Source organism: Raphanus sativus, chromosome 9, assembly GCF_000801105.2.
Source record: "Raphanus sativus cultivar WK10039 chromosome 9, ASM80110v3, whole genome shotgun sequence".
Taxonomy (NCBI): domain Eukaryota; kingdom Viridiplantae; phylum Streptophyta; class Magnoliopsida; order Brassicales; family Brassicaceae; genus Raphanus; species Raphanus sativus.
In genome coordinates this window covers 23,794,165-23,817,215 of record NC_079519.1, presented here as the reverse complement: position 1 = coordinate 23,817,215, position 23,051 = coordinate 23,794,165, and the positions used below count along the sequence as shown (strand labels likewise).

Below are 23,051 nucleotides of genomic sequence, written 5' to 3'. Positions count from 1 at the left end.
ATAAGAATTTTTTTTGTTGTGAAGTACGTGAATTTAATTCAGTTAAGTGGCAAAGAGATATAAGAGATCTGAAATAAAACTGCTTGATAAGCAAAATTCTATATAAGGATCCTTAAATAGATGAATTATATTTACATAGAAAACCAGGTCTAATCTTTTCTCTTGAAAGAGATTAAAACTAGAAACTAGAGAACTTTTGGTTCTCAATTGGCCCTCGGAGACTAAGAGGACTCTTAACTGCCGGCAACCGGCAAAAAAGAACAAAGTCAAAGGAATGTTCACGAGTGGAGGAGATCCTGGAGGAAGCTTGAAACCGAAACAAGTGGATGCGGTTAGGCCTCGCGACCCGAGCCGTCACGGTATCAAGTACAGCTAGTGTTTATCCGGTGAATGCTATTTCTACAATGGTATTTCCGGATTATAAACCGGTGATTGCTCTCCTATATTATGTTGTGGAGATGTTATTTGTGTGTTTTCGACCCTAGAGTCTATATGAATACTCTAATATAAGGATGTAACGATGGAGTCTTTGTGTTAGTCTCTTTTTCCCGCTTCCTATGTCATCTCTAGAGAATCAGTTTCGAGTTTACAATGAAGCATCACTAAGAAAGTTATATCAATTTTTATTAAAGTTATGATCTTTGTTATCAGTCACTTAGAACAACAAAGTCAAAGAGTTTAGAAATGACATTATTATACGGAACAATTGGTATCAGTTTGTCTACTTCTCAGTATTTTCAACGGAATCAATGTATTTTGAAATGTAATTTTCAAGTATGTATATAAAAAGATCAAACTTCCGCATGATAAAATCAGTTTCGAATACTAGTCAAATTAAATCAGAGTTTCTTTTCCCTTGTTTCCTCTCAAAACTTTAAACTGAGTTTAATTTTGCTCTAGCGTCTGGCAACGCGTACGTGCCTGTACTGACGTGGAAGGCTTTCATCGTACGGATGAGGGACGGTTTGTTTCTTACATTGTGTTCAGTGGAGCTTTCTGCCTTTGTCCTTTGGGTTTCAAGTGGTAAGGGATTTTTGGTGTTTTCACTTCGTATATGTATGGCTACTTTGGAAGCGACACGGGAAGACTCTGGCGTTCAAGGAACAAGGTAAATCTCTTTTTCTTATGGTATTCGTTGATAATTGAGAACAGCCTTTGATTCTTATGGGTAGAATCAAAGGCACGGGAAGACTCTAAGGAACAAGGAACAAGGTAAATCTCTTTTTCTTATGGTATTCGTTGATAATTGAGAACAGCCTTTGAAATTAGCTAAAAGTAATCTGATTTTGAAATTTTTGTTTGAGTTGCCACTTGTAATTAAACTCCTAATTCTAGTTTTGGGTTTATTATATAAAATTTCAGTTTTCAGCAAAAAAAATCAGTTTTGAATAAGGAATTTAACCGATAATCTGTTTGCAAGTAAAGCACTGATAAAAACATTGACATTTCGCTTAGTAGGTTTAATTACTTTTAACATATCACATTTATCTTTAATAATTTATCGGTTTTTCCCGAAAAATGAATCAAAACAAAAAAATCAAATGTAAAACTAACCCATTATTTTTTGGAATTTTCATTTGTCATATTCATTCTAAAAATTCAGATTATTCACAAAAATATAATTATTTTTTCTTCCAAAATTGCTTATTTTACTTAATCATCTTCATCTTCCTATTTTATTTATAACATTGTCATTATCATCCACCATGAACAATTAATTTCAAGCTTTAAACGCACATAAAATCAACATATATATTTTCGTATTCTTATTTCTCGCACACACAAACCATCTCCCTTTCAATTCCTCTATTATTTCATCCCAAAATTCCATTTTTTTTATTTCAAATTTTATAAACATATTAGAATTACTCAAGCTCACGATGTTTGGTCAAGAACGAATGGGTAACTTCCATTAAGAAGTGATTTTTGTTTGGAGAAGTTAAACATGAACTTCACTGGATCTAAGAATGATTTTTTTTTAAAAAATCGATTTATTTACCAAGAAGACTTTAGTCTTGTGGTCAATATATATGTTAGTTTTACAATTGATTTTTTGTGTGTATTTTAGAGACTTCTCACGAAGTTTTCCAACTTTTCTTTATTAACAAGAAAAAAATGAAAAGATTTCCTTCGAAATCTTCACGGATAAATATGTTAGTTTTGTATTGACTGAATTATGTTAGAAAATTGACTATCTATATATGACTTCCCAGGAAGTCTTCTCACTGTTAGTGAAAGTCGTCTTAAATTACTTTTGAAATTGACAACTAAAATTTAAACATTTAATTTTAATTAGAAGACCTCCTTGATTAAAATTAAAATTGACAATTGGCAGAAGACTTCCCTATAAGTTGTCCATCTTTATATTCCGAGATTCTGATCAAACTTTTGGTTATGAAAGAAGACTTTAAATTAAAATTAAATATTTAAGTTTTGTCAATTGTAAAAGTAAATCTAAGGCGACTTTCACCGATAGAGATTTCTTCTCTGGCAGTTTCAAGATTTTTTCAAAAAAAAGTAATCCAATATTTACAAAGGAAGAATTAAGATTTTGTATAGTAGACTTCTCTCGAAGTTTTTATTGTAAATTTTCAGAAGCAAAAATGACCTAGTGGTAGACTTCCTAGAAGTCTTCTAGGTCAATGTTTAATACACTTTCACTTTTTCTAAAATTAAAAAGGTTTTTAATATTTTCTTGTTAATTCATGTATATTAGTCAATATTAGGGCTCTTGAATGAAATTTATAACTTAATTGGTGATAATTATAAGGTTACTAACATTCATGTTTATTAATGTTTCTAGCAATGAGAGAAGTCTTCTACGTTAATTTTTGTAAAACTTGTATTTTCAACTTCAAGATATGTTTTTTTAACTTTCAAAAGTATTAAAGAATATCAAATCATATGTTTTAATGTGTCTTCTTAGATCATAAGATTTAAAATTTCATTTTTCTCTTTAAAATTTAAGTTTCCTGCTTAAATTTTCCGCTTATATTTTAATTTTCGGAAGACTTCTAGTAAAAGTGTTATATGTTTGACTAAGTTTTCTTAAGAAGTTTTCTCCCTTCGTTTTAGTAAACTTGACTAAACTTTTATATTATTGTGTTTTACTATTGAAGTTGTATAAATAATTTCAATAGTGTCAAGTATTGTTGACAAGATAATGTTATAGGCATGAACATATTTTCAAATCTACTTTCATTAACATCTCTTAAAACTTACAAAAGAATCCACAATTAAAATAGTACACATACAAATCACAAAAAATACTATAAAAAGAAACTATTACACATGGAGTTAGAAATCATTTTTTCAAAAAGATAAGTTTAGACTCCACTTGACATGAAAGAGGAGACATGGAAAAACACTCCATAAAAAGACTTACAATGCACTATATGTTAGACTTCATTGAAGTCTTCGAGAGTCCGACTCAAATCTGAAAAACCTGCATATCCAAAAACTTTCAAATGGCTTCAAAACAGAGAAAAAAAATGGAAGATAAAATAGATCTATCTTTATGGAATACACAAAAATACATGTTCAAATTATATATCTACATTTAAATGAGTGGAAGATGAGAACCTTGTAATAAAACACATGCAAAAACAAGATAAGTTAGTAAGAAAAACATTAGACAACATATAAGAAACTGATATAAAGTTTGGTGTTTCAAGTTCAAAGAGCTTAGAAAGTTTTAAAGTTAGACACATTACATTTTTGTTGCTTCCATTTGAGAGAAACAGAGAGAATGTGTAAATTTCTTTATATATGAAGACAAAAGAAATCAGTTAGATTAAATATTTTCAGTTAAGAAGACTTTTAGAGAAATCTTCTACCCCTAAATTTACTTTTCGCTCAGAAGACTTTCCTAGAAGTTTTCTAGTGCATTATTTGTTAGAATACTCAAGTCACCTAAACCCCATGTATCAGTTTTACTTATATTTTAAAACTTTTAATGATAGTACAAATTTATTTTAATTTTCCAATTGGTCAAAATTTATTTTATTATTATAATTTTTCATCATTATTATATAAATTAAATATTGTCATTTTACCCGTCTGATACTTGATTTTTAATATTCTAATTTAAATATATATATTAAATTATTTGTTAGTTTATATATCTTATTTTATTATTTGTTTTAATAATTTGAGGTATGTTATAAAATTCATGAATATATTTTCTGTTATTTTATAATTTATAAAATAGCTAATATATGGATTAAGTTACTTTATATTTATTAATTTGTGTAGTAATTTAATTATGAATATAAATAATGTATATACAAATATTATAGAAATGTTATTTCTTATTATATAAATGAAAATGAATCAATAATTCGTTTTTAACTATAGTTAATATTAATTATGACTTTTACTATTTTAAAACTAAATATTAAAAGAAATGTACATTTATATTTTTAATAAAAAATATTAAAAGATAATATCAAAATGTAATTTTAGAAAAATATACTTAAGAATATCTTTTTAGATATTTTATTTTGAAAATATTAGAAAGTTGGTTAGATATGATATATATTTAATAATAACTAAGTTAGTTGTACGAGAAATAATATAAATTAATGTAATAGTCAAAATATATTATTTGCAAATATATAAAAAGTTCTCATGTTTTAATATTATTGATACTCCCGTAGAGTATTAGAAAGATCTTAAACCATAGTCCTACCTATATATTAGAATACTAGGTGATTTTCTCGTGCTCATGCATGAGTATAAATATTTATAAGGTAAATATATTATAATAAATGTTTGATATTTAATTTTAATTTTATTAATTAATAATTTATGCATAATTTATATTAATAATATGATTTAATTAGACATATGGTTTTAGATATATTATATCTAGTCAGTTTTGTTATTTTAAAGTTGATTTAGTTATCATTTGAATATATTAAATTACATTTATTTCTCTAAATTAACTATAATATTTTAATTCTAAATATATAAAGTTTTCATTTTCTCATTTGTATTTAGGTTGGTTGTTGTCTTAGATATATAATATATTTTAGGAATATTATGTATAACTCAAGATATATTGTGCTTAGATTAAAATAAAAAATAAACTAAAGTATTTGATTCCAAATTACATAATTTAATATAAAAATAATATTCTGAAGCCTCATATATATAAATTTTTACAAAAGAACTAAATTGTAACAGTTGATTAATATTTTATTTTATTTGTTAATATGTTCTGAGTTATCTTATACTTTATATTTAAAAAATAAATTATTATTATTGTAAAATTATATATTCTTGTTGCAGTTAGATTTACGATTTTAGATATAAGTTGGATTAGTCGAGTCACTCATATCGTAAGTATATTGAGTTTCATATATTCTTTGAAATTCAAACTGAAGTACAATTATTTTTATTATATTTAAGTTAAATCAAATTAATCAAATTATATATTCATTGTTAAAACTATGGTTAAATAAATTATATTTTTATAATATAGATATTTTTTATGAAATCACATTGTATACAAATATAAAACTTTCATCTAATAAAATATTTTATTATTTCAAAAGTATTTTTATATTATTTAATTCTTTTTAAATGAAATATTACTATTTTGTGAACTTTTCCTTTTTAATGAAATCATATTATATACATATATTTTCATTTTGAAATTTGTAAATGTTTCCTTTTTATTCTATATGTTATTTGTAAAATAGTAAAAAGAAAAATAAATAAAATAGCAATAATAATATCTAAATGTAACCAAGTCATCTTGTATAGTGGTAAAGGGAGTCCCGATAGAGTTTACGCTCTTGGTTCGAATAGCATTGACTATCCATAGACATCTTAAGTGACAAAAAAATCGAGATTTCTATGAGTCTTGTGGGATTAATTAATTTTTGAGTTTAGAAAGACTTTAAAATTTTCACGGTTATCAAAAGGAAAAATATATTCTCAAATAATATCACAGAGATTCCACTATTATATCAAAACTATTATTCCATTTATATATTCTATATTTCCTAAGACTGTGCTAACCGAAAAATATATGGACATATCACCATTGATCGATGTATACACCACATTTTACGCATAAATAGAAATCCCAAAAGTATGGAAGCTCACAAAGAACCTAGGTGTTCTGAGTAAACGCAATAAACTCACATGCATAGGTGGTAACCTTAGACCATGATTATCCCACATATCTATAATGGGTATCTTGATCATAAATTAATAATATTTAAGGAATAAATGTGTTGAAGAGATTGAACAAAGAAACTTGATATTTTGATGTCTCCATTGCTAGTTTCTTGATTTGAGTTTCTTTAAAAATAAAATAATATTAAACTTTTTTATTAATATTTTTTTTATTAAATATTAAACATAATAAAAGATAACATTTAAAACATAATTTAAAAAAAAACATAAAACAAAGATTAATAAAATTCAACGAGATTTATTTGAAAGAAACTTCGGAGATCAGTTGTTGCCTTCATCACGTCCACATCTACGCCATATATGTTGAACCAAATCATCTTTGAGTCGTTGATGCAACTGTCTATCACGAATTGTTATTTCAACATTAATCATTGTTCCGACAGTTGAAGGGGCTGTAGAAAACGTGTCATCGGGGTCTTCTCTTTCTCTCCACTCTGAATCATCTTGTGGAGTGTATCCATCTCGTTCGTCTTGTACTATCATATTGTGGAGTATGATACATGCTCGCATTATCTTTCCAATTTTGACTCTATCCCAAAACAAGACTGGATTTTTAACAATGGCAAAACGAGCTTGCAAGACTCCAAAAGCACGCTCGACATCTTTTCGGTAAGCTTCTTGCCATTGAGCAAATAGAACTGCTTTGGGTCCTTGTGGTAGAGGAATAGATTGGATAAAAGTTGCCCATTTCGGATATATACCATCGGTAAGATAGTAAGCCATATCATATTGCCTTCCATTGACATAGAAAGTAACATTCGGAGCTTGCCCGTTTATTATGTCATCAAAAACCGGTGAACGATCAAGAACATTGATATCATTTAATGTACCTGGAAGTCCAAAAAACGCATGCCATATCCAGAGATCGAATGAAGCAACTGCCTCTAAAACAATTGTTGGTTTACCCGAACCACGAGCATATTGCCCTTTCCAAGCACTGGGACAATTCTTCCACTCCCAATGTATACAATCGATGCTTCCTATCATCCCCGGAAACCCACGACACTCTGCAACATAAAGTAGACGTTGAAGATCAGCCTCTGTTGGTCTTCTTAAGTACTCTTCGCCGAACAAATTTATTATTCCATCCACAAAGTTTTCAACACATAACCGAGTTGTTGACGAACCGAGCCGGAGGTATTCGTCGACGGTATCAGCTGCAGAACCATACGCCAAGACACGAATGGCGGCGGTACACTTTTGTAGTGGAGAGAGACTTTTCCTTCCGAGAGCATCATGTGTTTCCCGAAAATATTGAACTTCATTGGAGAGTCGATCAACAATGTGCATGAACAATGACTTGTTCATTCTAAAACGTCGTCGGAATAAATTAGGAAGATATGTTGGAGTTTCACTGAAATAATCGTTCCATAAACGAATATGTCCTTCTTCACGATGTCTTTCAATATAAGCTCGTTTTTTTCTTTTTTGTCTTCGTTCTTCTTGATCAAGATGAATGGTTAAATGCTCAAAGGCTTGATCAAAACCATCATCAAAAGCTTCATCAAAAGTATCTTCAAAAGCATCATCAAAAGCTTCATCAAAATTATTTTGAGAAGAAGAAGCCATTAAAAAAGATGATGATTCTTATTAAAAAGAGATAATAGAAAATTTAAAGAGAATTTGAAAGTGATGATATGAAAGTGAGAGAAAGTGAGAATATGAAAGTGATGATATAAAAGTGATTAAAGAGAATTTATAAACTTGTTATTAAAGAGAATTTATAAACTTGTTATTAGAGAAAATTAGTACACTTGAGAGATATAGAAGTTTGATCTTGATACATTCATTTATAGACTTTGAGTGAAGCAATATGTGTAATAATACATGTCTCGTGAACTCTCTACTCTACTGTCTCTACTCTCACTTGTCTTTTTCCCTCTTGTCTTTTTCCCTACTCTGCTGTCCGTGACTCTACTGTCCGTGACTCTACTCTGCTGTCCGTGACTCTACTGTCCTCTCTTCTGTCTGCAAAGATACAAAGAAACAATTAAAACAACAGGAACAACAACAATCACAAGAACAACAATCAAAAGATACAAACATAAAACAGAGGAAACACAACAAGTTCATATATTAAACAAGTTACAAACATTAACACAGAGGAACAACAACAAGAACATGATCAACTTAACTAAAACAAACTCTTAAACAAGCGAGACAACACTTAAACAAACTCTTAAACTAGTTCAACAACAACTCATCTATGAGCTTTTTCTTTAGAGCAACTTCGGACTCATCTAAAGCTTCTTTCTTTGCAAGTAAGCTCTCAAGTAACCGCTTTGTTGTTACCCTTTCCTTGGAGACCAAGTCTTTCTGTTTTATTTCCCACATACCCTCAAACTTTGAAAGCGTTTCCTTCAAGTCCACATTCTTCTTCTTGAGCTTCGCTTTTGCTGCCTTAACACCCGGGGGACGCTCCTCCACATTCATTGTGTCAAGTGCCGGTGAACTCTCAGACGCAGAACCATCGTCTAACTTCCTCTTTTTACTGCTTCCAGCTCCTTTATCTGTAGGAACGGCACACCATTTTTGATCATACCGAAGCTCCTTCCAAGCATGCTCAAGAAGAAATTTTTTCCCGTAGAGGTTGAAGAATTTCTCATGAGCTTTGTTGAGAACATCATTTTCATTTTGTCCACTAGTCTTCCCTCTAGTTGCTGCTTCAAAAGCCCCACAGAACTTGTTCACTTGATCGTTGATCTTGTGCCAACGCTGCTTGCAGTTTCCTTCTGATCGGTGTGCACCGGCTGCAATCTTGGGACTTGCCGCAAAGTAAGCGGCTATCCTTTTCCAGAATGCCCCTTGCCGTTGCTCATTTGCCACCACTGGATCTTTGCTTGTATTAAGCCAGCCGCTGATGAGCACAATATCTTCAACAGGCGTCCACATCCTCCGTGGTTCCTTGCGCTCTGCAGAAGGGTCTTGAGGGCAGGTTAAAGCTTCAGTGGCAAAGAGAGGGACTTGCGATGAAGATACTTGGACACTATCTTCATCAAAACTAAAGCTTCCTTGTTGACTCGTAAGGAGATCAACATAGTTAGTCTGACGGTATGGATAGGAATCCATCACAAACAGATAAAAAGAAAAGAAGAAGAAAAAGAAGTCGGACAGAAAGATAGAAGGAAGAGAAGAAGAGGCAATGTTGCAGACGACAGAAGAGAGAAAGCGATGATCACTATTTTAAATACATCAAACAACGCCAACGAGTTGACATCAACCTAACACATTCATCACACTTCAACAAATGTTTCTATCTAACCCTCAACCTAGCCATTACACCTATTTATTACTAACACAACCATAATATATCACTAACCACATCATTAACTACCTATAAGTCGACATTAAAGCAGTCAATAAATTGGACAGAAGCAGACATTTACCTGTATTCTCTGCTTTGCACTCTTTTGCTTTGAGGTTCCTTCCTCTTCTACATTGGATCCACGCAGCCTAAAAACACATAGAAACCTAGCCATTTAAATACATGAAACACAACCACAGACAATAATTAATGGCAAAGACAAGAATTAGGCTAAAGTATTAATAGCAAAGACAAACAGAACCACATAAACGATTTTGATCGATGCAAATATGGATAAAATTTAAATACATGAAAAAATAACCTTTACCTTTGATCGAGGAGAGCCACCGTGAAAGAGCTCTGTCGCCACCGAGAGACAGCTTCATCGCTATGGAGGAGAGCTCCCTCGCCAAATCGAACCGAACAAACAAAAATAAAAACATGAAATTTCGATCAGAACAATAAGAACCAAATTTCGATCAGAACAATAAGAACCGAACCAGTTGAACAATCAATCACATGCATCAAACAATAAGAACCAGATTACCTTTCGATTTGAGCCGAGGCACCGCGGAAGAGTTCCGGCGCCGTCGAAGAGAACCACCGAGAGACAGATGACGAGAATCAACATGGAAGAGCTACGGCGCCGTCGAGGCTCAATCACATGCATAATCGATCAAATCGCCTTCCATATCGCCGAGTAGAGAGCTTTCGAGAGAGAGAGAGAGAGAAACACAAGTTTGAGACGCGGTTTACGCGTAACCAAACCGTCACCTTCTCAAATGTTGACACGCGTCCACCAAGAGGCGTGCCTTCACCAGACAACAAAACCCACGTCTCTTGCTCTTTCTTCTTATTTTTTATTTATTTTTAATCATCAATTAACCAAGATATGGGTTTAGTTAACCCCGATAAACATGGTCTTAGAGATAAGATTCTAGGCATCTCAACGATGTCGAAATTTTATCCCCAAGTCCCAAGATGTGTATCGCGCAACGCTGTTTAACTTTTATCCTCTCTAAGCTGTGTCTTTCCTACACAAACAGTTCAACAACGTTGCGTAATTCAACCTATTGGGCACGAAACCTATATTCGACATATAGCAAGCACCATTTGCTTGTCCTTTCCTGCAAAACCCAGTAAGGAAACAGAAGGTTTCCATCTACTACGTAAGAAATTATGCAGGCCCAGTGGCTTTAGATTTAAACCCAGTAAGGAAACAGAAGGTTCCATCCACTCTGTGTTGTCATTGTCGGTGACTCAGTGTCGGTGCGGTATCTTGGTTGCTGTGTTCACATAGCAGATACTTCGACGAGGTTATTAATTGCTCTTCAAACCTTACTATTCATTTTTAAAAACTATACAAATTAACATTAGTACAAGTAATATTACCCAAAAAATCTCTTAGTACAAGTACATTATTATTTTAAGACATTGAAATAATTATTCATTTGAAACCATCAGATCCGTCACGTGAACATTTGCGCCGAGATTTTGGACTCTTTCTAAAGTACTTCTCTATCATTATTATATATTATTACAATAAATAATAAACCAAACCAGATTGTGTTCAAAACAAAACAAAAAACAGATCAAAATTTACAGCTGCTTTACAAAAGATTAGCCTCTAGAAAGCAATAGAAACACATAACTACAACTCCAAACTTTCTAAGAATAAATAATTATTAAATGTACTCTATAATAAGAGTGATTAGTGTTTTTTCTTCTTTGAAACATGATTAGTGTTAGTTAAACAACAAACAAAACAAAAAAAAGACAAAACCTGCAGCTACTTAAACTTCTTCTCTTGCTTCTTTACCTTCACTCTTCACTACCAAACTCTAAACACTCTTGTTCTCATACATAACCATACCTATAAGCAGTTCAAAAAAAAAACATACCTATACATACACACGTATATATTCATAGATATGGGAGAAGGAGAGGCAAAAGCTGAGCAAGCAGCCAAAGAAGATCACAAGAATGCTCCCTCCGCTTCTTCCACGCCGGAGTCTTGCTCCAAAGACAGCGAAGGAGGAGGAGGCGGAGGAGGAGATGCTCTCCGCGCAATCTGCGGTGCCATCTTCACCGTCCTCGTCTTACTAGGAATCATCGCGTTAATCCTCTGGCTCGTCTACCGTCCACACAAGCCACGTCTCACCGTCGTCGGAGCCGCGATCTACGACCTCAACTTCACTACGCCGCCGTTGATCTCAACCTCCGTTCAGTTCTCCGTCATGGCGCGAAACCCGAACCGGAGAGTCTCCATTCGCTACGACAAGCTCTCCATGTACGTTACGTACAGAGATCAGATCATAACGCCGCCGCTTCCGCTTCCGCCGCTTCGTATGGGACATAAGTCTACGGTGGTGATAGCTCCGGTGTTGGGCGGCGACGGGATACCGGTTTCGCCCGAAGTGGCGGATGGACTGAAGAGTGATGAAGCAAGCGGCGTCGTGAGGATGAGAGTGGTGGTTATAGGGAGGCTACGTTGGAAAGCCGGTGCGATTAAGACTGGACGGTATGGATTTTATGCCACGTGTGATGTGTGGATGAGATTTAACCGATCTTCTAATGGTCAAGTTCCTCTTCTAGCTCCTTCAACTTGTAAAGTTGATGTCTAGTTTTTAATTTTGTCTTGTAGTAATGTTTTTAATTTTGTTTTGTAGTAATGGCTTTCTTTAACCTTTTGTGTTAAAAAAATGAAAAGGTAAGTTTAAAAGTTAAATGTAATTGTAAGCTTTGATCTTCTGTTGAGAATAAATCCAGATATTATAGAATACATTCTAATCTGTGATCTCTCTCTATTTTTCGCTAGATCTGTGGATATAATAAGTTAATATAATATTGTGGGTAGTAGTGTAGCTTACATTACATGGCATGTCGGTGTAAGCATAAACTAATAACATAACAGCTCATTATGTTGCTCTCGAGAGTCGAGACATATGGCTTCTTCTTGCATTATGTTAGGCCGCAACATGATCCGTAGTTTTCGTTCTTGTTTATCAACTTATAATAAAAAAGGATCTAAAATATTTCCGGGATCTCCCAGAAGCGGAAGCTGAATCAGTTGCAGGCTATAATGTAGAATATGCGCCGGACAAAAAAAATTGAATTATGATCTCGAATCAAGAGTTAGGCTTTGCCGGTCAAATGTTGTGCCATACCATACTTCAATTACTCGTAATGTTTTTCCTTTTTTTCTGAATCTCTTGTAAAAGACCATCCCTCTAAAATGCTTATGGTCCTTCACAGATATTTTTGACCCACATCGCTCTGTTTCTGGTAACAAAGGGGAATGGCACCTTTGAGGCCATGGGTTATTACACTCAAGTTGGGTCTACATTTAGCTAAAGCCCAACATACAATTATGTAAGTGTGTTTTCTTTTTGTTTCCATATACTAAATTTTGTATTGGGTCACTAATTGTTTTTTCTCTGAGAAACTGGGTCACTAATTGTTTTCAACGTACAAGTTTATGTATTACATGGTTTTGTTTTACGTTGTACAAGTTTTATGAATAAAATTTTGGAGGGAGTTATTCTCCAAAATAAATAATGTACATGGTTTAAATTTTGTCATAGAGAAGTGTAATTGTTTTCGAACTCAGAATTTCATAATCATTCAAAAAATTACATCCTGAATATTTTTGTCACCAAGTTAGATAAATATATATTTTTTATTTTTATCTGGTATATAAAATTTCATGGTTAATATAATCACCAAAGAATATATTTTAGCATTTCTATTTTTTTGAAATAATGTATTTTCTTTAAAATATGATTTTGGTTTATTTTTATTTTTAATGTTGATTTGTATTTTAATCCAAAACAAATTGAAAAAACTATTATTACAGATATATTTATGTGTAAATAAAACTTTTAGTGGATGTAAAGTTATATTCACTCAAAATATTGTTTTACGCTAAATGCTTTTTCAGAAGTTGTTAAGAATTAAAGAATTTGGAAATATGATGCTAGCTATTTGTCTTAGTGTGGAACCAAGTTGTTACATAATATTCGGCAAAAGTTGAAAAATAAATTTAATTTATAATTATATGCAATCATCAAAAAATAAATTTATTTTTTTGGAATTTTTTATAAAAATATCCAGGATTTTTTTTTAAAATTAATTCAAAATAAAAAAAGTCAAATGCAAAAATAATCCATGATTTTTTTAATGAAATTTTTAATTAATTTATTCATCGCAAAAATTTAGATTACTTACAAAAATACCATTATCTTTTTTTTCTTCTAGAAATGCATGTTTTACTCAATCATCTTCATCTTTCTCTTTTATTTACAACGTTGACATTGTTATCAATACACCAACCGCTATGAACAATCAATTTTAAGTTATAAATGCACCAAAAATCAATATCTACATCTTTATATTGTTATCTTTAACATATACAAACCATTTCTATTTCACTTCCTCTCTTATTTAATCCAAAAATCTTAAATTTTAATTTCCGAGCTTATTAGATTTACTTAGGTTTATGATTTTTGATCAAAAACGAGTGAAATTTCTATTAACAAGTTATGTGTGCTTGGAGAAATTAAATATGAACTCCACCGAACTAAAGAATGATCTTTGAATTTTTTTTTTAAATCAGTTTTTCGAAAAATATTTCACTGAAAGTCTTTCTCATAGAAAATACTTTTAGAGAAGTCTTCTGATCAATGCATATTTAGTTTTCCAATTGATTTTTTTGTGTGTTTTTAGAGAAGACTTCTCTCATAGTCTTCCAACTTTGTAGATAAACAAATTAATTTTATAATTGACCAAATTATGTTAGAAAATTGACTTTCTATAGAAGATTCTTCAGGAATTATACCATCAGGAGACTCCTGGAAAGTCTTCTGTCAAAAGAATCCTGCAAAATCTTTCAATTGTTACATGAAATCTGCTCATTGTTGGTGGAATTCTGTGTAGGTTAATTTTGAAATTAATAACTAGAACTAAAACATTTAATTTGAATTAGAAGAATTTGTTAAATTCTTCTAGATTTTTATTCTGTGATTATGGTAAAATATTTGGTTATGAAAAAAAAACTTCTGTAGAAGTCTTCTGACAGAACATCCAAAAAAATCTTCTTGAAAAACTTTAATATGTTCCATTCGAAAATTTACCTATGTAGATTTGTATCCACAATGAGAAAATTTCATGTGTGTGTAAGAAGAGTTTTTAGAAGTTTTCTTTCTCTAGAAAGACTTTTAGAAAGTCTTCTAAAAAGTCAAATATATTCAAAACTTTGGGCACTTACAAAACTAATCTATTTATCTGGGAATCTTTGAGATTTCACGGAAGCCTTCTCTAGTATTTTTGAGAATATTTCAAATACAAAACTAAGCAAATATTAACAAAAGAAAACTTCTTAAGAAGTCTGCTGTAAAATAGACTTCTGTAGAATTTTTCTTTTATAAATTTTCAATTGAAAAATGACCTAAATGGTATAATTCTTAGAAGTCTTCTACCGGAAGACTCTATTTTTTCTAAAAGTAAAATGACTTTTTAATATTATCTTAATTATTCATGTATATTAGTCAATATTGGGATTCTTGAATGAAATTCATAACTTAATTGATGATAATTATGAGGTTCTCAACATTCATGTTTATTAATGTTTATGAGTATGTTAGTTTTTGTAAGACTTATATTTTCAAAAGTGTTAAGTAATTTCAAGATATTTTTTTTACTTTAAAACTGTTAACTAACTTTAAGAATATCAAGTCATATGGTTTATGGTGTCTTCTTAGATCGTAAGATATAATTTTTAATTTTTAAAATTTCAATTTTCACTTAAAATTTGTTTTTCCGCTTAAATTTTATTTTTTTACTTAAATTAATGTGTGAGAAGTCTCTTGAGAAGTCTTATACTTCCCAAAACAATTCTAATGAAAGTGTTGTATGAATATGATTGAACTTATGTAATGTTTGATCTTTTGTGTACTTGACTATGTTTTCTTGAGAAGTTTTCTCCCTAAGTTATAGTAAATTTTTTTTTGTATTATTGTGTTTTGATGTTGAAGTTGTATTAGTAACTTTAATAATGTCGAGTATTTTTGACAATATAATATTATAGACATGAACATGTTTACTAAATTCTTTTCATTAACATCTCTTCAAAATTTACAAAAAGTTCATGTATTCAGGCGACATCATGCTAGCTACCGTCAATGTCCACTGCCTCACCACCTATGTGAATCGGTGCAATCGGAATTTCAGACTGCCTGACTCTCCTCTATTGATTCGGTTCAGTGATTCAACTAATTTGGATGAGATAACCGAGTCACCTAATCAAGTTGAGTGCACTCTGCCGTATCAGTTAGATGTAAAGGCTTAATCTTCAATCATATAGTGTTCATCATGTAAGCATAATCATTCTCATTCTGTGATTTTAGATCTCTTTGCATTGATCAATAACAGCCAGCATTTAGTAACCCACAAATCTAATGTTATCCTCTTTATGTAACACATGAGAGTTGTGTTTCCTAGATTTGTAGAACTGTAAAACTATTTTTGTGTCACTTGAAATAATCTTGGATTGACTTTTGTATGGTAGCAGAGTTGAAGAGTAATGAAGTAGATCACTTTCCAGGAACGTTCATTCTCTCCAATGAAAGTAAAGTGGTATGTGCAAGTAGTGGCGGAGCCAGAAATTTTTTATACCAGGATCAAATTTTTTTTTCAATAACATAATTTATAATCACTAAAAATTATAAATAATAACTTTACCTTTTAATATCTTGTAGTAGCTTTAGTGGAATTATATTTCTTGTGGTTTTAGATTTTATATTTTTATGGGGTCAATAAATTTTTTATTAAACAAAAACAAATATATTTAAAAAACAGTGGGGTCAGCTGATCCCACTTCCCCTTCAGTACATCCACCCATGTGTGCAAGTGCGTTTCTTTCTGCAAAATTCTTATGGTCCTAGACCCCAGCCTTCAAGCAAGATCGTAGAGCAAGCCGAGCGTATAGCAGCATTGTCTCCAGAAGAGTGGAAACAAATTGGTCATGCACTCAATAAACACCCGCGACTTGTAAAACAACAAATGATTTTGTTCCAACGCATGAGGGACAGAGGCGGCCTTGAGACCAAGCAAAGCAAGCATCTGCTTGCAGCCTCCAATTTCACATAAAAATATAACCTCTAAAAACAGCCTATATTTCTGAAAAATATACAAAACCAGCCACTTTTTCGCTTTTTGATTGCGGTCTTAAGTGAATATGGGAATCTCAGGACTGGCTCTGATGAGGGAGAGAGCAAAACAAGAGACTGGAACCGGAAAAGCAGAGGAAAAGAAGGACGAAGGCCTGTGTTTAATGTGAAGCTACAGCTACAAAAATCAAGTTATAAAAGAAGTGAGAGCATTTACGAGTTTGGGTCTCAAGGAATAGAAGGAGCTTGTGGAGAAAGTTATGGTCGCTATTGTACAAGGCCTGACAAAGGGAGGAAGCTAACTGAATATTAGACTCAAATCACTTGCGGTTTTACCGAAAGTTCTATTGGGCTTTTCACTATTTTCTAAAAAGATACATTTAGCTTTCTTATTTTGAACAACAAACTAGATGTTGAAGCGCGGATACTATTTTCACTTTTATGAAAAATATTATTTGTTTGTATAATTGTTGAATGTATTTATCTTATTAAAACTTTCTTTGTAATAAATTCGACATATTAGAGTGCCTCTGGTAAACTATGCGTTTCTCTGACTTTATTTTATTTCTTTTTCAATCAATATATTTATTTGGCTTATTGTTAGACTAAATAATTTTAGAATATAACTGTGCAATACTTTTACATTGATATTTTGTTTAAATAATGTGACATATTTTTATATTAATTAAATATTTACATTGTAATTTGTATACAATTCAACATATTTGTCTAGTTTGTTGTTAAAAGAAATGATTTTGAATTCAAATGTACAGTACTTTTATAATGTTTTTTCTTCAGTTCATACAATTTTTTTAATAAATTTCTTTCAATATAAGCTATATCAAAAATTAGTCAACTAAAGAATCTATAAACAATTATTTACATAGCAATATAACATATTTATATATTAATTCAGTTTAATATATAAATTATTTATTACTGTCATATTTAAAATGAAAGTTTATTGATATATTTTTAGGTTGCTACAAAGTACAAACCAACCCGGACCGAAAATGATCCAACTCGAACCTCCTATGATATTTATAATATTTGAATGATATTTATTTAATTTAAAAATCTAGGGGGAAAATATTGTGTATCACGAAAACATATATGATCAATTAGTGGTTTCCTAAAATGTAGAAAGTTTAAATAAAAATATAATTCAAGTTTCCAAACAATTTTTTTAACTACAATCCAAGTTTCCAAACAAGCTTATTCTTTATAAATGCTATCCAAGTAACCAAACACACCAATTTTTCTAGGACAAGGCTTGGGTTCACCCTCTATGGTGAACTTTTAAATTCACCCCTTGATTTATGACCAATCAAAGTGATATGTAGATAATTAAAAAAAATATTAAACATATTTAAAAATAGCTAAAAAAAGATTAATGTCAATTCTAAACTCTAAATCTTAATTTCTAAACCCTAAACATTAATTTCTAAATCCAAACCCTATACTCTAAACTGAAATCCTAAACCCTAAATCCAAATCCTAGACCTAAACTCAAACCGTATACGCTAAACCCAAATCCTAGATCCTAAACTCAAATCCTATATCCAAATAATAAACTCTAAACCCAAATCGTATACTCTAAACCCTAATACCTAAACCCTAATTCCTAAACTCTAAACCCAAACCGTAAACCCTAAATCTAAACTCTATACCCTAAACCCAGATCATAGACCATAAACCCAAACCTTATACCCTAAAACCAAATTCTAAACCCTAAACCCAAACTGTAAACCCTTAAGGTTTAGGGTTTAGATTTAAGGTTTACGGTTTGGGTTTAAGGTATAAGATTTGGGTTTAGGGTTTAGGATTTGAGTTTAGGGTTCAGGATTTTAGTTTAGGGTATAGAGTTTAGATTTAGAAATTAATGTTTGGGATTTAGAAATTAAGATCTAAAGTTTAGAATTAATATTATTTTTTTTTAGCTATTTTAAAATATATTTAATATTTTTTTTTAATTATCCACATGTCACTTTGATTGGTTATAAATCAAGTGATGAATTTAAAAGTTCACTAAAGAGGGTGATCCCAAATCTTGTCCTTTTTTAATACTTTTATCTAAGTATCCAAATACATCGAAATTGTATTTCAGCTGAATTTATATCTTAAACAAAAAAAGATCTAAATCACAACCGATTTCTTATTAATATGTGATTTACCGATAGTGATGTTATATTCATGTACAAATTGCGTTCTCCTTTAGTGGATACATAAGCCCATTATCTTCCGATGAAAAAGAAGTCCATCATTTTCGAAGAAATAAAATTGGTCATATAGTTTTTACCTGAAAGAAATAAGGGCTTTATCTCACTTTATCTTTTTCATTGCTTTTCCAAAAGAACGAAAAAGCCAACATATTTCTTTAGTAAAGAAATCTTAAAGGAAAAAAAATTGAAAAATGAAAAGCAAAAACACAGTAGATCACTAGATCTTATAATGACAAATCAATAAGCTAAAATAACAATAACAAAGAGTATTGATAGTTTGAGTTTTATCAACCAACTGTTACGTAACTACATGAAGCTACAACCATTGTTAAAAGTATCGCAGTGAAGAATGAGAATGATTTAAAGAGTTTAAGACAATACACAAATTGGCTCCTTGCTTCACCGTTCTTTTGTTCAGTAATGACGTTTTCGAAACGGTTTCGTTTGACGATAATGACTGCAAAGCAGAAAGATACTTTGAAGTCTAGGAAATAAATAATTTTTTATTTATTTATTTTATGTATGAATGAAAACTGAATAGACATATTACTGTCTTGGGTCAAACTGACCTTTTTAAACGAAGACGAAACAATAGTTTCACGTGTGCGTAAACGTGTACGTCGAAGAACCGTAAAGGGTCTTGTAGATACCGACAGAAATCCTTTGAGAGATTAACGTAGAATACTACATTTGTAGGACGTAGAATACTACATTTGTAGGCTCCAGCCACAGAAAACGTTATTTCTCAAACCTTATAACGTTTTTAGGGCATGTTTACTACAGATTTCTTAGGATGAGGTTTTTAGCATAAAATATATAAGAACTGTTTCTTAATTTTTAACTAAAAAAAACTAAAAAACGTTTTTTTATATTATACTAAGAACTCTACCATAAGAATTTACATGGTCTTAGGCTCTTTCCATCAACCTAAGAACTCACTTAAATAAAATAATGTTAAATATTTAGACTTTTTGAAATATTTCTCTTTTGAGAAATATTTCTTCGCAAGTAAATTCTTGAATGTCTGAATTAAGAGGTAGTTTGCTTTGCTGCATGGTTTTCAATATCAACTGTCTAATTCACGAACAGTGAGTGGGGGAGCTAAAGAGACATAAAAAAAATTCGTTGGATAATGAAAAAGAATAACTACTTCTTTTGCAAAATCTTATCTTATTCGAAATCAGTGAACAAAATCTCTATATATACCTGTTTCTTCCTTCAATCATTCATACACAAAACGCTTAGAGAGGTAAGAAAAATAAAAGAAATAAAAAGGAGAGATAGTTATTGAATACAAGCAATTTATTTTAGAAGTCGATTAATTATCAAGAATGGGTTACTGCGATGGTAAGTGGACGCCGGTAATTATTATGATTACGATTAATTCAGCGCTAGGTTTAGGTAACGCTCTGGTCAAAAAGGTACTCGATGGTGGTGTTAATCATATGGTTATAGCAACATACCGGCTCGCTATTTCCACCTTGTTTTTGGCACCAATAGCATTTTTTTGGGAACGGTAAGTATATGAAACTCATTAAATTAGTTCTTAATATTTTTATTACTATCAACTTATAAAAGTTTTCATTCTTTGTTGCTTAGGACAACAAGACCGAAACTTACGCTCAACATCTTGGTTCAGCTTTTCTTCAGTGCTCTTGTTGGGTTAGTTCTTTAGAGAAAACTGTCAAGATCGAACTCCTAATATTTAGTTGTAGGAATAATTAAATATTTCCAAAAATATATATGTCTCACCGGAATAAATATATAGACTTTTTGAATTCTATTGTTGGGAATCGAAGTTCTAAATTTTTCGATTAAGACTGCTTTGTATGACCTAAAAAGTGAAGACTATTTTTATTGGAATCAAAGTCCTGATTATTTTCATATTTATCAGTAGGCTAAATTATTAATACAGTAAAATTTATTGATAAATGTCCTTTTGTATTTTAGGGCAAGTTTGACTCAGTATTTCTTCCTACTGGGACTATCGTACACATCTGCTACGTTAGCATGTGCTTTTATTAGCATGACACCTGCGGTTACGTTCGTTTTATCTTTAGTATTCAGGTAAATATTTTTCTATATTAATATTAAATGCATATTATTTCCATCCTAATCTAACAAGTTGAAGTTAACACTAACCGTTCTTTGGGCGTAGGGTAGAGAAACTAAACATGAAAAGCAAAGCAGGTATAGGGATGGTGATGGGCACTTTGATATGCATTGGAGGAGCTTTATTACTAACAATGTACAAAGGTGTTCCCTTGACAAAATTTCACAAACTAGAAACCCATCCATCGACCGACAATAAACCCGCATTGAAACCTGAGAATTGGATCATTGGATGCGTGCTTCTCTTTGCGGGTAGTAGCTGTTTCGGGTCGTGGATGCTAATACAATCCAAAGTAAACGACAAATACCCTTGTCAATACTCAAGCACCGTCATACTATCTTTTTTCGGAACCATCCAATGCGCACTACTAAGCCTCATCAAATCAAGAGATATCACGACTTGGATCCTCACAGATAAACTCGATATCATGACCGTTGTTTATGCAGTAAGTTTATATATAAAGGACGGTATTTTGTGTATCTGACAGCATATTTTTGTTCTAATTGGTTTGAAGTCGTAAATTATTTGTTGAATTTAATTAATAAGTGACACAAATGGTAAAATGGAAAGGAAATACTGGTAAAATGGTTGTACAAATATAGTTGTTGTGTGATGGGTATATATACCTTTATGGATGCAGTAAGAGATTACTATTCAAATCAATATAGAAACCTATATATCACAAGTTCGCATTGTGCTATAGGGAGCGGTAGCACAAGGAATATGTACAGTGGGAACATCTTGGTGCATCAGAAAGAGAGGACCGATCTTTACTTCAATATTTACTCCGGTGGGGCTTGTCTTTGCAACCCTATTTGATTTCTCGATCCTTCATCGTCAAATTTGTATTGGAAGGTACGTTTGAATTACATAAAGTGGCGGATGTAGCTTATTAGAAAAGAACTCAATTAACTGACGACACCCATGGAATTTTAGAAACATTGGTTAACTTTTGTCAATAGTTCAAAATTGACCAGTCTTCAAATGTTTTTTTGACCCCTATCAAATTTTAATTCAAATGCAGCCCACTAATGTTTATGCAGTTTTTAAATGATAATCATTTTCACCCCAGTGAGTATATATATTCTGCATGGATTTGAGTGTGGACCTCTTTGATATGTGTAGTGTTATCGGATCTGGGATTGTTATCTTCGGACTATACATATTCTTGTTGGGAAAGGTAAGGCAAATGAAAGAAGAGTGTGCAAAGAAGTTGCCTTCTCATTTTGGTGAAGAAGAAACCAAAGACGATGAACAATACAAAAAGGGTCATCTTATGGTTGTTCCAATGACTCCTTGATATGCTCAGACTTCTCCTTTTCTTCTTCGCTTTGTACATTATCTTGGAAGTAATAATTTCAAACATAAAAGCCAACCAAGGCTTTTATCAATTTGGTACGAACATTGCTCTTTGAATTCTTCTTAATTTTGCCAACCTGCATCCATAAATTAGTGAGCCGATCCAGAGGCAAACGTATGATAATCCCCCGTCTTATTCTTCCTTTTCTTTAAGCAATTAAAGCTAATCAATGCTAGTCCGCCCCCGTCTAATTATAAAATATAGTGACAAAATTAATGTGCCCGCGGTTAAATGCAGTTCTAGATCCACTCCTGAGCTACATGGACGGATCCAACGGGTCAACAGGCTATTCAACAAGCTACCCTTCTTTATTGCTTGTGTATCTATCTTTTTTGTATCCACTATAAGTTCGTTTTAAAATATTTATACATTTTATGTAATATGCTTTGGTTTAAATTGTTTGCATTCCCTATTTTATGTATGATATTTTATTATAGTTTTTATGCTATTATATATTTTAAACTTAATTCTATTATGCGAATTGAACCATTTGTTTTAGGGGTTAAATGCTGACTTTTGGACCTTTGTTTCATAATTTCATATATAATGCTTGATATGTTGCTTTTTTTACGATCTCAAACATTTTAAAACCATATTGAATCATTAAATATATTTCCAGAGTTTTATAATATATAATATAAATCTATTAAATCTTTTCAAATTTCAGACTTTGTTAAAT

The 23,051-nt window shown here is 31.4% G+C and overlaps 3 protein-coding genes across 8 annotated transcripts; 2 read left to right on the top strand and 1 right to left on the bottom strand.

Annotated features, from left to right (window-relative positions):
- Positions 1–6,219: 6,219 nt before the first annotated feature.
- LOC108840392 (glutathione S-transferase T3-like) lies at positions 6,220–10,526 on the bottom strand. 5 transcript variants are annotated; one of them, XM_056993952.1, is made up of 4 exons: positions 9,840–10,468; positions 9,594–9,660; positions 7,319–8,175; positions 6,220–7,214 (listed from the first exon to the last, which is right to left on the bottom strand). In XM_056993952.1, the coding sequence occupies exons 3-4, from the start codon at positions 7,470–7,472 to the stop codon at positions 6,469–6,471; spliced, it is 900 nt and encodes a 299-aa protein (XP_056849932.1). In that variant the 5' UTR covers positions 7,473–8,175; positions 9,594–9,660; positions 9,840–10,468; the 3' UTR covers positions 6,220–6,468. The 5 variants fall into 5 exon arrangements, with proteins under 5 accessions (XP_056849932.1, XP_056849930.1, XP_056849931.1 ...); XM_056993950.1 differs by having other exon boundaries at positions 6,233–7,214; positions 7,335–8,175; XM_056993951.1 differs by having other exon boundaries at positions 6,233–6,940; positions 7,038–8,175; positions 9,840–10,466.
- Positions 10,527–11,254: 728 nt separating this feature from the next.
- Positions 11,255–12,303, top strand: LOC108825755 (NDR1/HIN1-like protein 12). Its single transcript, XM_018599108.2, has one exon. It carries the CDS (start codon positions 11,443–11,445, stop codon positions 12,133–12,135), a length of 693 nt encoding a protein of 230 aa, XP_018454610.1. The 5' UTR covers positions 11,255–11,442; the 3' UTR covers positions 12,136–12,303.
- A 7,814-nt stretch (positions 12,304–20,117) lies between these two features.
- On the top strand, positions 20,118–22,782 carry LOC108824141 (WAT1-related protein At4g01440). Of its 2 annotated transcripts, XR_008938419.1 has the most exons (7): positions 20,118–20,415; positions 20,499–20,561; positions 20,850–20,966; positions 21,058–21,457; positions 21,716–21,867; positions 22,138–22,407; positions 22,610–22,782. XR_008938419.1 is itself a non-coding variant. In XM_056993716.1 (6 exons), exons 1-6 carry the CDS (start codon positions 20,231–20,233, stop codon positions 22,310–22,312), a joined length of 1,092 nt encoding a protein of 363 aa, XP_056849696.1. In that variant the 5' UTR covers positions 20,118–20,230; the 3' UTR covers positions 22,313–22,424. The 2 variants fall into 2 exon arrangements, 1 of the variants encoding a protein (XP_056849696.1); XM_056993716.1 differs by lacking the exon at positions 22,610–22,782 and having other exon boundaries at positions 22,138–22,424.
- The last annotated feature ends 269 nt before the right edge of the window (positions 22,783–23,051 follow it).